Below are 15,894 nucleotides of genomic sequence, written 5' to 3'. Positions count from 1 at the left end.
CCCCACAAACTTTGCATGTGCGAATATGCCCAAAAATACGCTCATGTTAAGGGGCCCTTATACAGTAGAGGTGGGATACAGATTGCAGCAGAGATGACAGGCAGCGGACCCCAGGGGGTTCTCCTGATCCCACCAACATCAGATTGCCAGTAGCTGCCATCAATTCCTTATGTATTGCAGGGTGAAGGGTGAGATTTACTGCATGGGCAGCGCAGGGATATGAATATTGGGGCGCTGCAGAAGTATTAACTGGTGTGTTTTCTTTTTCAGATACTGCTGAAAATAACGTTACTGTAAGTATAAAAGTACCAAGAACTAAGATATATGATTAACTTAGAGGGCTGGACAAGGGGCGGTCCTGGATCAAAACGGGGCCCATATTTTGTGGTGGGTCCAATCCATCCCTGTAGGTATGGAGGGAATGCATCTCTGGTAATATTCTGCTGCCTGTGGAAAGGGTAAGGCCCCCTGTCCACGGGCGTTGCGGTATTCCGCGGAGAATCTATGCCGCGGGAGCCGCCACCCGGGAGCAGGAGCCGCAGACGAATCTCCGACGGTCAGCCTAATCTAATAGATAGGCTGACTGCGGAGCATCAGGGCAATTCGCAGCATGCTGCAAATTTCCCGACGCGAGCGGAGAATCGCAATGATTCTCTGCTCGTGGACAGGGGGCCGGCGCTTTCCATAGCAACAATATGGAAAGCTTCAGACTGCGTGATTCGCTGGCGGTTTACTGCTGGCGAAATCGCGCCCATGGACAGGCACCCGAAGTCTTGCATAAGTTTGCACCCCCAATGGAAAAATAGCTGGAGCCGGGATTCCACTTTTCTCTGTGGAACTTATTCTAGATTTAACCAAGACTAACCTTTCTTTCCAGAATCCTAAGCGGCCAGCAGTTGCCTCAAGTTGCAGGTCAACTCCTATTCTGAAGTTTTTGTCTCCAGTAACATTGAAAGCTAAATTGAAAATCTCGCCAGTCTCCTCTGACCAGAGGCTAATGCATTGTGGGAGATCACTTCCACCCCCCCCCCTTCCCTTTTAAAAAATCGTAACTCATTCATTTCTCTTTCGCCGTCGCTGTCTGAGGGTTGTTTTTTGCGGAAAAGTATTTTTCAATGGTGCTATTTAATGTACCATATAATGTACTGAAAACTAGAGATGAGCGAGCACCAAAATGCTCGGGTGCTCGTTACTCGAGACGAATTTTTCGCGATGCTCGAGGGTTCGTTTCGAGTAACGAACTCCATTGAAGTCAATGGGCGACTCGAGCATTTTTGTATATCGCCGATGCTCGCTAAGGTTTTCATTTGTGAAAATCGGGGCAATTCAAGAAAGTGATGGGAACGACACAGAAACGGATAGGGCAGGCGAGGGGCTACATGTTGGGCTGCATCTCAAGTTCCCAGGTCCCACTATTAAGCCACAATAGCGGCAAGAGTGGGCCCCCCCCCTCCCAACAATTTTTACTTCTGAAAAGCCCTCATTAGCAATGCATACCTTAGCTAAGCACCACACTACCTCCAACAAAGCACAATCACTGCCTGCATGACACTCCGCTGCCACTTCTCCTGGGTTACATGCTGCCAATTCCCCCCCTCCCCCCACGACCCAGTGTCCACAGCGCACACCAAACTGTCCCTGCCCAGCCTTCAGCTGCCCTCATGCCACGCCACCCTCATGTCTATTTATAAGTGCGTCTGCCACAGGAAAAGCAGGCACACACTGCAGAGGGTTGGCACGGCTAGGCAGCGACCCTCTTTAAAAGGGGCGGGGCGATAGCCCACAATGCTGTACAGAAGCAATGAGAAATCCAATCCTGTGCCACCTCCATCTGGAGCTGCACACGTGGGCATAGCAATGGGGAACCTATGTGCCACACACTATTCATTCTGTCAAGGTGTCTGCACGCCCCAGTCAGACCGTGTTTTTTTATAAATAGTCACAGGCAGGTACAACTCCGCAATGGGAATTCCGTGTGCACCCACAGCATGGGTGGCTCCCTGGAACCCACCGGCGGTACATAAAAATATCCCATTGCAGTGCCCATCACAGCTGAGGTAGTAATGTCATGTTTAATGCAGGTGGGCTTTGGCCCACACTGCATGCCCCAGTCAGACTGGGGTTCTTTAGAAGTGGAAACAGATGCATTTACAACTCCCTGTGGACCCACAGCATGGGTGGCTCCCTGGAACCCACCGGCGGTACATAAAAATATCCCATTGCATTGCCCAACACAGCGGATGTAACGTCAGCTGTAATGCAGGTGGGCTAAAAATTCATTTGATTACACTGTAGGCGAGGGCCCACAAAAAATTGCTGTATCAACAGTACTAATGTACATCAGAAAAATTGGCCATGGCCAACCAAGAGGGCAGGTGAAACCCATTAATCGCTTTGGTTAATGTGGCTTAATTGGTAACTAGGCCAGGAGGCAGGCCAGTTAAAATAAAAATTGGTGGAGGTGAAAGTTTCAACGCTTTAATGAGCATTGAAACGTATAAAAATTGTTTAGAAAAATTATATGACTGAGCCTTGTGGCCTAAGAAAAATTGCCCGTTCGGCGTGATTATGTGAGGTTTCAGGAGGAGGAGCAGGAGGAGGAGGAGGAATATTATACACAGATTGATGAAGCGAAAAGGTCCCCGTTTTTGATGGGGATACAGAACGATGCTTCCATCCGCGGGTGCAGCCTACCTATTGCTTAGGTATCGCTGCTGTCCGCTGGTGGAGAAGAGAAGTCTGGGGAAATCCAGGCTTTGTTCATCTTGATGAGTGTTAGCCTGTCGGCACTGTTGGTTGACAGGCGGGTACGCTTATCCGTGATGATTCCCCCAGCCGCACTAAACACCCTCTCTGACAAGACGCTAGCCGCAGGACAAGCAAGCACCTCCAGGGCATACAGCGCGAGTTCAGGCCACGTGTCCAGCTTCGACACCCAGTAGTTGTAGGGGGCAGAGGCGTCACGGAGGACGGTCGTGCGATCGGCTACGTACTCCCTCACCATCCTTTTACAGTGCTCCCGCCGACTCAGCCTTGACTGGGGAGCGGTGACACAGTCTTGCTGGGGAGCCATAAAGCTGTCAAGGGCCTTAAAGAGTGTTGGCCTGCCTGTGCTGTACATGCTGCCTGATCTCCGCGCCTCCCCTGCTACTTGGCCCTCGGAACTGCGCCTTCGGCCACTAGCGCTGTCGTATGGGAATTTTACCATCAGTTTGTCCGCCAGGGTCCTGTGGTATAGCAACACTCTCGAACCCCTTTCCTCTTCGGGTATGAGAGTGGAAAGGTTCTCCTTATACCGTGGGTCGAGCAGTGTGTACACCCAGTAATCCGTAGTGGCCAGAATGCGTGTAACGCGAGGGTCACGAGAAAGGCATCCTAACATGAAGTCAGCCATGTGTGCCAGGGTACCTGTACGCAACACATGGCTGTCCTCACTAGGAAGATCACTTTCAGGATCCTCCTCCTCCTCCTGAGGCCATACACGCTGAAAGGATGACAGGCCAGCAGCATGTGTACCCTCACCAGTGGGCCAAGCTGTGTCTTCCCCCTCCTCCTCATCTTCCTCCTCCTCCTCCTCACCGCGCTGAGATATAGACAGGAGGGTGCTCTGACTATCCAGCGACATACTGTCTTCCCCCGACTCTGTTTCCGAGTGCAAAGCGTCTGCCTTTATGCTTTGCAGGGAACTTCTCAAGAGGCATAAAAGAGGAATGGTGACGCTAATGATTGCAGCATCGCCGCTCACCACCTGGGTAGACTCCTCAAAGTTTCGAAGGACCTGGCAGATGTCTGCCAACCAGGCCCACTCTTCTGTAAAGAATTGAGGAGGCTGACTCCCACTGCGCCGCCCATGTTGGAGTTGGTATTCCACTATAGCTCTACGCTGCTCATAGAGCCTGGCCAACATGTGGAGCGTAGAGTTCCACCGTGTGGGCACGTCGCACAGCAGTCGGTGCACTGGCAGATTAAACCGATGTTGCAGGGTGCGCAGGGTGGCAGCGTCCGTGTGGGACTTGCGGAAATGTGCGCTGAGCCGGCGCACCTTTCCGAGCAGGTCTGACAAGCGTGGGTAGCTTTTCAGAAAGCGCTGAACCACCAAATTAAAGACGTGGGCCAGGCATGGCACGGCACGTGCGTGAGGCTGCCGAGCTGCAGAGCCGCCACCAGGTTACGGCCGTTGTCACACACGACCATGCCCGGTTGGAGGCTCAGCGACGAAAGCCAGCGGTCGGTCTGCTCTGTCAGACCCTGCAGCAGTTCGTGGGCCGTGTGCCTCCTATCTCCTAAGCTGAGTAGTTTCAGCACGGCCTGCTGACGCTTGCCCACCGCTGTGCTGCCACGACGCGCGACACCGACTGCTGCCGACGTGCTGCTGCTGCTGACACATCTTGATTGCGAGACAGAGGTTGCGTTGGAGGAGGAGGAGGAGGAGGGTGGTTAGTGGAGGAAGCATACACCGCCGCAGATACCACCACCGAGCTGTGGCCCGCAATTCTGGGGGTGGGTAGGACGTGAGCGGTCCCAGGCTCTGACTCTGTCCCAGCCTCCACTAAATTCACCCAATGTGCCGTCAGGGAGATATAGTGGCCCTGCCCGCCTGTGCTTGTCCACGTGTCCGTTGTTAAGTGGACCTTGGCAGTAACCGCGTTGGTGAGGGCGCGTACAATGTTGCGGGAGACGTGGTTGTGCAGGGCTGGGACGGCACATCGGGAAAAGTAGTGGCGACTGGGAACTGAGTAGCGCGGGGCCGCCGCCGCCATCATACTTTTGAAGGACTCCGTTTCTACAACCCTATACGGCAGCATCTCCAGGCTGATAAATTTGGCTACGTGCACGTTTAACGCTTGAGCGTGCGGGTGCGTGGTCGCGTACTTGCGCTTGCGCTCAAACACTTGCGCTAGCGACGGCTGGACGCTGCGCTGACAGACATTGCTGGATGGGGCCGAGGACAGCGGAGGTGAGGGTGTGGGTGCAGGCCAGGAGACGGTAGTGCCTGTGTCCTCAGAGGGGGGTTGGATCTCAGTGGCAGGTTGGGGCACAGGGGGAGAGGCAGCGGTGCAAACCGGAGGCGGTGAACGGCCTTCGTCCCACCTTGTGGGGTGCTTGGCCATCATATGTCTGCGCATGCTGGTGGTGGTGAGGCTGCTGGTGGTGGCTCCCCGGCTGATCTTGGCGTGACAAAGGTTGCACACCACTGTTCGTCGGTCGTCTGCACTCTCAGTGAAAAACTGCCAGACCTTTTGAGCACCTCGGCCTCTGCAGGGTGGCATGGCGCAAGGGGGCGCTTTGGGAAACAGTTGGTGGATTATTCGGTCTGGCCCTGCCTCTACCCCTCGACACCGCACTGCCTCTTGCAACCTGCCCTGCTGCTGCCCTTGCCTCCCCCTCTGAAGACCTGTCCTCAGTAGGCGTAGCAAACCAGGTGGGGTCAGTCACCTCATTGTCCTGCTGCTCTTCCTCAGAATCCTCGGTGCGCTACTCCCTCGGACTTAATGCCCTTACTACTACCTCACTGATAGACAACTGTGTCTCATCGTCATCGGCCTCCTCACCCACTGAAAGGTCTTGAGACAGTTGCCAGAAGTCCCCAGCCTCATCCCCCGGACCCCGGGAACTTTCGAATGGTTGGGCATCAGTCATGATAAACTCCTCTGGTGGGAGAGGAACCACTGCTGCCCAATCTGAGCAGGGGCCCGAGAACAGTTCCTGGGAGTCTGCCCGCTCCTCAGAATGTCTCATTTTCATGGAGTGAGGAGGCTGGGAGGAAGGTGGAGCAGCAGCCAGAGGATTCTGAGTTGCAGCAGTGGACGGTGCAAAACTCTGGGTGGACGATAGGTTGCTGGGAGCACTTTCTGCCATCCACGACAGGACCTGCTCACACTGCTCATTTTCTAATAAAGGTCTACCGCGTGGACCCATTAAATGTGCTATGAATGTGGGGACGCAAGAAACGTACCTCTCTCCTAATCCCGCAGCAGTCGGCTGCGATACACCTGGATCAGGAGCTCGGCCTGTGCCCACACCCGGACTAGGGCCTCCGCGTCCTCGGCCGCGCCCACGTCCTCTAGGCCTACCCCTACCCCTCAGCATGCTGTATTAACAGGAATGCAGAAACACAACACTGTAATTAAATGTGCCGCTTATTGGCCTGTGGTTGGAGGCTGAGTTCGCTTACGGAACGCCAGGAAATAATTTGGCGCAAGCCTGCTGTAACACTTAGCTGGCTGCGTATAAATTAGGAGGACTACTACACCCAGCACACACAGACCCAGAACACTGAGCAGAGTGACAGGCAGACCAAATAGATTTTTTCCAAATATTTTTTTCAAAAGGGCCACTGCGTATATTCAATCTATAATATATGTCTTCTGGCCCTGCCTACACAATTCTGTCCCTGGACTGTGTGACGGAACTGCAGTGTTGCACTGTTATTAACTGCAACAGACCGGTGATTTCAGAGCCAGGAAATAATTTGGCGCAAGCCTGCTGTAACACTTAGCTGGCTGCGTATTTATTTGGAGAAATACTACCCCCAGCAGACACAGACCCAGAACACTGAGCAGAGTGACAGGCAGGCCAAATAGATTTTTTTGAAATATTTTTTTCTACAGGACCACTGCGTATATTCAATCTATAATATATGTCTTCTGCCCCTGCCTACACAATTCTATCACTGGAGTATTACTGCAGGGCGCAATGCTCTGCACGGCCGATATACCAAAAAGAAAAAAAATGTGCAACACTGCTAAAAGCAGCCTCCACACTACTGCACACGGTTAGATGTGGCCCTAAGAAGGACCGTTGGGGTTCTTGAAGCCTACACTAACTCCTAACACTCTCCCTACAGCAGCTCCAACACGATACCACTGTCCCTCAGCTATCTCACAACGCATCTGAGGCGAGCCGCGGGAGGGGCCGATTTTTATACTGGGGTGACACCTGATCTCCCCAGCCACTCACTGCAGGGGGGTGGTATAGGGCTTGAACGTCGCAGGGGGAAGTTGTAATGCCTTCCCTGTCTTTCCATTGGCCAGAAAAGCGCGCTAACATCTCAGAGAGGAAAGTGAAAGTAACCCGAACATCGCGTGGTACTCGTTACGAGTAACGAGCATCTCGAACACGCTAATACTCGAACGAGTATCAAGCTCGGACGAGTACGTTCGCTCATCTCTACTAAAAACTTAAAAAATTCTAAGTGGAGTAAAATGAAAAAAAAAAACAACATTCCACCATCTTTCGCTGCGTCTTGTTCTACGGCCCACAAACTGCAACAAAAATGACATGTTTATTCTATGGGTCAGTACTAGAGATGAGCGAGCACGAAAATGCTCGGGTGCTCGTTACTCGAGTTGAACTTCCTGCGATGCTCGAGGGTTCGTTTCGAGTAACGAACGCCATTAAAGTCAATGGGCGACCCGAGCATTTTTGTATTTCGCCGATGCTCACTAAGGTTTTCATTTGTGAAAATCTGAGAAATTCACGAAAGTGATGGGAACGACACAGAAACAGATAGGGAAGGCGAGGGGCTACATGTTGGGCTGCATCTCAAGTTCCCAGGTCCCACTATTAAGCCACAATAGCGGCAAGAGTGCCCCCCCCCCCCCCCCCGCACTGTCAGCATAAAGATTGTTCTCCTCTGCCACAGCGGTAACAGGGAAGAACGATGTTAGCCCATTGAATTCAATGGAGCCGGCAATACAGCCGGCTCCATTGAAAGCAATGGGCTGCCGGCAAGCGCGGGATGAATTTTCGAGAAGGGCTTAAAAATATAAGCCCTTACCTGAAAATCATCCTAAAATGTGTAAAAAGAAAAAAAAAAAAAATTATACTCACCTTTCCGCTGAAGCCGGAGTTCAGCCGCGTCTGGCCGGCAGTTCTCCTGAACTGCTCTGTGTAGTATTCAGCAGCCGGGGATTTAAAATCCCCTCCTGCTGAATGAGCTGCCTCTAATTGGTCACAGCCCCACCAATCAGAGGCAGCTCTCACTCACACCCATTCAGGAATTCATGAATGGGTGAGTGCTGCCTCTGATTGGCTCAGAGCAGGGACCAATCAGGGGCAGCTCTCAGCTGTCAATCAGAGGCAGCATTCACCCATTCATGAATTCATGAATGGGTGTGAGTGAGAGCTGCCTCTGATTGGTGAGGCTGTGACCAATCAGAGGCAGCTCATTCAGCAGGCGGGGATTTTAAATCCCCACCTGCTGAATACTACAGAAAGCAGTTCAGGAGAACTGCCGGCCAGAGGCGGCTGAACTCCGGCTGCAGCGGAAAGGTGAGTATACATTTTTTTTTTTATTTATTTATTTATTTTTTTACACATTTTAGGATGATTTTCAGGTAAGGGCTTATATTTTTAAGCCCTTCCCGAAAATTCATCCCGCGCTCGCCGGCAGCCCATTGCTTTCAATGGAGCCGGCTGTATTGCCGGCTCCATTGAATTCAATGGGCTAACATCGTTCTTCTCTGCCACAGCTGTTACAGCTATGGCAGAGGAGAACGATCTTTATGCTGACATTTTTTATTTTTTTTATTTTTACACATTTTAGGATGATTTTCAGGTAAGGGCTTATATTTTTAAGCCCTTCCCGAAAATTCATCCTGAGATCGCCGGCAGCCCATTGCTTTCAATGGAGCCGGCTGTATTGCCGGCTCCATTGAATTCAATGGGCAAACATCATTCTTCTCTTCCACAGCTGTAACAGCTGTGGCAGAGGAGAATGATTCGTCTAGTATATGTTCTCAATGGGGTCGGCGCTGCTGCCGCCGGCCCCATTGAGCACATTTAGAGAAGAGAACAGGAATCGCAGATCGCAGATAGGTGCGATCTGCTATTTCTCTTCTATAATTTATCGGACGAACGCATAAAAAGCGCTCATGTGTCCAATACCATTGCAAAGTAATGGTTTTATATAATCACACAGAGCATGCGCATGCGCAGATCGCACGGAAAATCGCCCGTGTAACCGAGGCCTAAATGAGAACTGCGTATGTTTGTGTCCTAATAGACCCTATCCAGTAATTCCTAAGAAGCTAACCTTATTGTACTGCTTTCTTGGATGAAAAGGGGGTCTGTGCGCAAGCAAGTACTTGTTACTGATGACAGACTTATCTTGATGGACCTTTTGAGCATAGGAATTTTATTGTTGCCATTTGTGTATTTTTTTTTTTGGTGGAGGAGACCTTTTTGGCGGGCATTTTGTACTCTACCATATTGAATTCTGCTCGGGTTTTTCAAATAAAAAGGGGGGCCTTGGCTAGAATTTACTCAGAAAACACTGGAAGTGTCAATTTTACCCTATTTCAACTTGTTTAGGAGTTATGTAAGGGCAAAGTTTAATAAAAAAAGTGCACATAGTTGGAGGTTGAAGCTGACCTTCTTGAACATGCTGAAGAACTGCAGGTAATAGTTCTCCACAGCACAGTAGGATTCGCTATTTTAGGCGAATATACACAATACTTTAAATGCCCCAGAGATAAAATTTCAAAGGCGTTAAGTTCAGCGACCATGGTGGCCATTCTACCAGACTTCTATTCACAATCCAGTGGGCAGAGGTGCGCCATCCTGTGAAAGTATCATTGGCCAAGGCCCCCCTTTTTATTTGAAAAACCCGAGCTGAATTCAATATGGTAGAGTACAAAATGCCCGCCAAAAAGGTCTCCTCCACCAAACAAAATACACAAATGGCAACAATAAAATTCCTCTGCTCAAAAGGTCCATCAAGATAAATCTGTCATCAGTAACAAGTACTTGCTTGCGCACAGACCCCCTTTTCATCCAAGAAAGCAGTACAATAAGGTTAGCTTCTTAGGAATTACTGGATAGGGTCTATTAGGACACAAACATACGCAGTTCTCATTTAGGCCTTGGTTACACGGGCGATTTTCCGTGCGATCTGCGCATGCTATGTGCGATTTTATAAAACCATTGCTTTGCAATGGTATCGGACACTGAATGACAGCTGAGAGCTGCCCCTGATTGGTCCCTGCGCTGAGCCAATCGGAGGCAGCACTCACTCACCCATTCATGAATTCACAAATGGGTGAGTGAGAGCTGCCTCTGATTGGTGAGGCTGTGACCAATCAGAGGCAGCTCATTCAGCAGGCGGGGATTTTAAATCCCCGGCTGCTGAATACTACTCACAGCAGTTCAGGAGAACTGCCGGCCGGCCGCAGCTGAACTCCGTCTGCTGGGACAAGGTGAGTATATATATTTTTTTTTTACTTTTTACACATTTCTGGATGAATTTCAGGGAAGGGCTTATATTTTTAAGCCCTTCCCGAAAATTCATCGTGAGATCGCCCGCAGCCCATTGCTTTCAATGGAGCTGGCTGTATTGCTGGCTCCATTGAATTTAATGCGCTGGACAGCGCTGCACTGCTCCGGCCTGTTTCTAATGAAACGTGGCTAGGAGCAGATTTTTCGGGCGATTTTTCAGCCCCGGTCACGCGATTTGCGGATGCGCATCCGTCATGCGATCCGCAAATCGCGGGAAAAAACGCCCGTGTGACTGAGGCCTCAGAGAGAAAACCATAAACACTAGACAAGAGTAGTGAAACACGTTTCGGAGTAAGCTTCTTCTTCATCAAGCACAAAAAAAAAAATGCAGCCTCCCTCCCAATTAATACTTTCACACACTGGAAGTCAATTTTCTCACTATTCAACTCCGGATCCCGCAGCAAATACTGTCCATAGACACGCTAAGAAAAACTTTTTTCCATGCCCATGAGTGGAAATCAACTGCGATTTTCTGCTTGCTGGGGGGGATAAAATAATCACAGCATGGCCTATTTTAGTCCGAGCCTCGCGCACACAGCTTCCACTGCAGTCAAAGGAAGCCATCTGTCCCACTGCAAGCCATGGCACATCCACAGAGAAGAGAACTTGGCAGGTATGCGGTGGTCAATGCTGGGGCACAGGGTCTAATTTCGCAGCAAGATCTTGCAGTCGGAATCCGACCTGGCCGTGTGCATTCGGCCTACCACCACTTAAATGGTGTTTAGATTTTTGCTTCGCTGTGTATATAGATTTCTTTGTATATATTTCTTCTCATTTTGCCGCAGATTTTTTGTGATGATGTTTTTTCTCAGCAATGAAAGCATCCAGATGTTAGTTGAAGGTCAATCCGAAACTATGCAAGCCACTAGTTTTAGTAGCATTTTTTTTACTCACTTTTAGTGCTTTTTGCACCCATGGCAATTCATAGTGGCAGCATCCTCTTGGTATAGTAGTTTTTCAGTTTTTTTTCTTCCTATAGCAAAAGAAAACTCCAAGCAAAAAACAAAAAACTTGTGACCAAAAACACAAAAATCACCTTAAAAACTGCAAGCATTATTAAAACACCACATGCAATTTTTGACAGTTTTTTTTTTTTTTTACCCCTTAAAAAATGCCATAAACAGAGTATTTGTGAAGGTAGCCTTCGACTTGAATATTTTCCAGTTTGTTCAATAGGAGAGGGGATTCCAAAAGCAAGAAGGTCTGGAGTATCGATTTACATAGAGAGGAAGAGGCTGGACAGTACATTACAAGGACAATGTGATATTAGTCATTCTTGGCCAAGACACCTTGTCATTGTTAAGATATTTCCTTAGATATGTTTTCAAAGACCACCATGTTTTTAATAAGCCCTGAAACCAACTCCTTGAAACAGCAGGAAGGAAATCCCTCCCTTCCCTTCTTCAGTGACCCGCTTCATTCTACTCAGTTGAAAGTCTGAAAGATGCCATTTTGTTTCCTTTGCTTACTATTTTCATTAGCGAGGTCTGGGTTAATCAGCTTCTAGCTCACACACACACTGGTGATGAAGCTTCTCTGTGACATGAGTTGTCGTCATCAAACGTCCAAAAATGTTTAAAAGCTTGATTTGGGTTCAGCGAGGACCACAGAGCAGATACTAGAGGATTCTGATAGTAAAGACATGATGTACTGTAGAGGCAGCTGTTCCAGGACTCCAAAGAGCCCCCCAAAACAGCTTGTCCTCAGAACTCAAACTGCACAACTCCCCTTTACATAGACAACGTAATATAAACAAAAAAGGTGAAGAACCTGCCCTTGATGTCACACTGCTCTTGTCTCATGGGGATAGGTATATAGAGATCTTCTGTCAAAGGGAGGGAAAAAAAAAAAAAAACTGAGATAAGAGCCAATCTCCGAGCCCACATATTGGCCATCACTTCACTTCTTCAACCTCTAAAAAGTGAGGGTCACTCACGTATTGGAGTCCCCTACTGCCCTCTCTATAAGACTGATGTTCTACATGCTAGCGTTCCTGAGACAGACTTCTTGGGATAGTTCTCAACCATTACAAGCTCTTGCTCTGGACTTAGCAGAGCACTGGTGTTATGAACATCACTGTCATCCCTGTGTTTGGGTCTGTTCCAAGACGTCTCCACATAAATTGACCCTCTTCTAGTTAGATATAAGGTAACATAACATCAATAACCCATTATATCTTTCTTTATCTATTACAGATGGTAGAAGATGCTCCTGAGGCCAACAATCATCCTTAACATGGTCATGATGAAGACCAACACTGGAAGCAGCAGTAGTGATTACAAAACTAAACTGTGCCATTTATAACAGCAGTGAATGGTCTACTGCCCATCCTTGACCCACCAAGACACTGTAGATACAACCAAAGCACTAGGAGCAACCACGTTATCTCCAGACTTCGTTCTTCTCCTCCCCCCTGTGGTTGGCTTTAGATTTCTCTTCAGAAGACACTTCAAGATGGAATTAAGTTACCACCAGAACCAGCTCATCCCAAAGTCTTAAATGCAGTTTATAGGATTCTCTTGTATACTCAGCTCCTCTGGTTATCAAGACTACGTAAGATGAGCCTTCATACAAGAAGGCCTAAACTCTGAAACTAGATCCCAAAGACTGGAAACTACACTCGTCAAAAAATAAATAAAAATTCCTACCCTAGAAGGAGTTGTCGGAATCGAATAAAACATTCTGTCTGTGATTATAACGTTGATATAAGTAAGGGATTACAATAGTAGAGCAAAAGGAGAATTTATTGCAGAAATCTGACCCCTTATAGGAAGGCTCTAGTACCCTGCTGTACCGCCTCTAGCTTAGATACAAGATGTGATACGGGGGGCATGAAGGCTCTAGTACCCTGTTGTACCACCTCTAGCTTGGATACAAGATGTGATACGGGAGGGCATAGAGGCTCTAGTACCCTGCTGTACCGTCTCTAGCTTTGATACAAGATGTAATACGGTCAGGCATGGAGGCTCTACTACTCTGTTGTATCGCCTATAGCTTGGATACAAGATGTGATACGGAGGGGCATGGAGGATCTAGTACCCTGTTGTACCGCCTCTAGCTTGGATACAAGATGTGATACGGGCAGGCATGGAGGCTCTAATACCCTGTTGTACCACCTCTAGCTTGGATATAAAATGAGATATGGGCATGGAGGCTGTAGTACCTTGTTGTACCACCTGTAGCTTGCATACAAGATGTCATATGGGTGGGCATGGAGGCTCTAGTAACCTGTTGGGCTACATCTAGATTGGTTGCAAAATGTGATACAGGTGGGAATAGAGGCACTGGTACCCTGTTATACCACCCCTAGCTTGGATACAAGATGTGATATGGAGGCTCTAGTACCGCCTTTAGCTTGAATACAAGCTTGTGATACAGGTGGGCATGGAGGCTCTAGTACTCTGCTAGGCCATCTGTAGCTTGGATACAAGATGTGATACAGGCTCTAGTACCCTGTTGTACCGCCTATAGCTTGGATACAAGATGTAATATGGGTGGACGTGCAGGCATACAGGCTCCATCTGATATCCTTCAGCACATTGCTCCACATTTGCTGTAACTGAGCCTTTAGATCATGCAACTCATAGACTGTTGAAGTTGGTGTTCCAGATGGTCCCATACATGTTCTATTGGTGATAAATCTGGTGACTGGCCAGGCCACAGAAGGGTGACAATATTGTGGGGGCTTCCTGTTACCCCCCTGTTTGTGCAGCTGAGAATTATCTTGCTGGAAGCCTCCATGAGAGGAACACATGTGGCTGCAGGATGCCCTGAACATATCGCTGAGCTGTCATTGTCCCTCGTGCCACTACTAAGGGGGGGTGGGGCTGACTGTCGTAGGCAATGTCCCCTCCCCAGACCATCGCATCAGCAGGGGGAAGTCTGCCGCTCCACAGCAAAGGCCAGATTAAGGCACTCACCGCTAGGTCTCCAGACACAAACACAGTCGTCATCAACACCAGAACTTTTTTCTAGGCCAAGGGAGGATCCACTTTTAGTGCGTTAGGAGACAAGACCGTTCATCTAATCGGGCAACAACTCTAATAATTTGCATACCTGCCTGAGATGTAACTGCATGCTGAGTTTTGCAGCAAAATGACAACTTCTTCTAGGGGCGGGATTTTTTCTTTGGCAGAGTGTATTTCTGTTGCTTGTTATAGGAGATATGCAATGCACAACTAGTTCATAGTTAACAAAAAAAATGGATAATTGTAACTAAAGGGAAGCTGCAACCTTCTAGGCAGCATTACAGTCAGAGTTGTACCTGGCCGTTCCACAGAGTTCAAGGGCCAAAGAACCCCACCTTTGTCTCCCAATACGATAAAACAATGCTTGGCTACCATGCCTTCCTCCCCGGTTTCCTTTACAGTTCCCCAGCTAAGAAGCACTTGTATGTTGGGTCCCGGCGTTAGGAGGAGAAACCATATTTTGTCTTTGCTATGGGGCCCTTCTTCCTTATTGCACCCTCTTTACTCTGGTAACACTTCTTCACAGGGTACAGGTATTTGAATCACCTCTCTGATATCTTGTGTCACACTTGATTGCTTCATTGTAATGTCCGCTTGTTGTAAATAAAGATTTAATAACAGAAAAACAAAAACCATCATTTCCGCATGAATGATGAAAGTGATACAATGTGTTTAAGATGTGGAGATAAGACTATAAGCTTCTGGGTATAGGAACGATGGAAGCGATACATTGTTTGTGAGATACTGGTGACACTCACTTTAAGTTGAGTTACATAGTGGACGGAGCAGGATCCGAACCATCAGCACAAAGTATTAAAGTAATTCTTACCCTACATGGTATCAAAGCATTTGCCACTGTTGGCAGAAATACAGATTGGAGTGTGTTTGGCCTGAGCTTCGACCATGGAGATTAAACCCATTCTGGCTCAATGTGGTTGATAGCACAGGGATACAAGAGTCGGTGATCGAATTTTTTTTCAATTCAATGGTGGTCTGTTTCTGTGGAACACAATGATGGCGTTTCTCAGAGGTATCCTAATCCAGTCGGTTATTCGTACAAAGGGAGAGAGATGGAAATTTGGGTAGGAGCTACAGTGTTGATTGGCAGAGTATTGAAGCTCTACTTGTGCAAAACCCCAATACAGAAGTTGCTAATAACTGGCGTCATGTCCAAATGACTGTTACTGGCCAACTCCAAGGTATATTCATTTAAACAAGGTTTTTTAAAACCATCTATTTTTGAGGAAGGGAAAAGAAAAAAAACAGACCATATGTTGGCTACAATATTGATAGCCCAGATGGGTGCAACTCGTATAATTTATGGACAAACAGTAGAAAGAATGTCTGACCGCATTCAAGGTGCACATTTTCCTTCCTGGGAAATACTTTATTCTTCTACAGACATTCTTTCTACTGTTTTTCCATTTTACAAGGATCAGGACCAGATTCTTGTCTGGCGTGCATTAGCCGTTCCACCATTGTTTTGAATTATTGGTGAGTGCTGTAGACATCTTTAATTTTTGCGCTTTGTAGGATGGGTCTGGAAGTGTCACCTCAGATCCTAGCGTCAAATTCTGTATGACGACAAGAGACTGCCTTTACTGCAGTACGATGAAAGGAGTAGGGGCACTATAAATGGGGCCATAGG

General features: G+C 48.3%; 1 protein-coding gene across 1 annotated transcript in view; it reads left to right on the top strand.

Annotated features, from left to right (window-relative positions):
- The window catches only part of LOC136588030 (platelet endothelial cell adhesion molecule-like), a 42,674-nt gene extending 27,796 nt beyond the window's left edge, over positions 1 to 14,878 (top strand). Inside the window, exons 14-15 of the mRNA XM_066586929.1 lie at positions 271 to 293; positions 12,474 to 14,878. Coding sequence (XP_066443026.1) covers positions 271 to 293; positions 12,474 to 12,512 — 62 coding nt within the window. The 3' untranslated portion in view covers positions 12,513 to 14,878. The remainder of the gene's footprint in view (positions 1 to 270; positions 294 to 12,473) is intronic.
- Positions 14,879 to 15,894: the final 1,016 nt, after the last annotated feature.

This window comes from Eleutherodactylus coqui, chromosome 13, assembly GCF_035609145.1.
Source record: "Eleutherodactylus coqui strain aEleCoq1 chromosome 13, aEleCoq1.hap1, whole genome shotgun sequence".
NCBI classification, from domain to species: domain Eukaryota; kingdom Metazoa; phylum Chordata; class Amphibia; order Anura; family Eleutherodactylidae; genus Eleutherodactylus; species Eleutherodactylus coqui.
The sequence above is the reverse complement of the archived record's forward strand: the minus strand, read 5'-3'. Positions and strand labels throughout refer to the sequence as shown.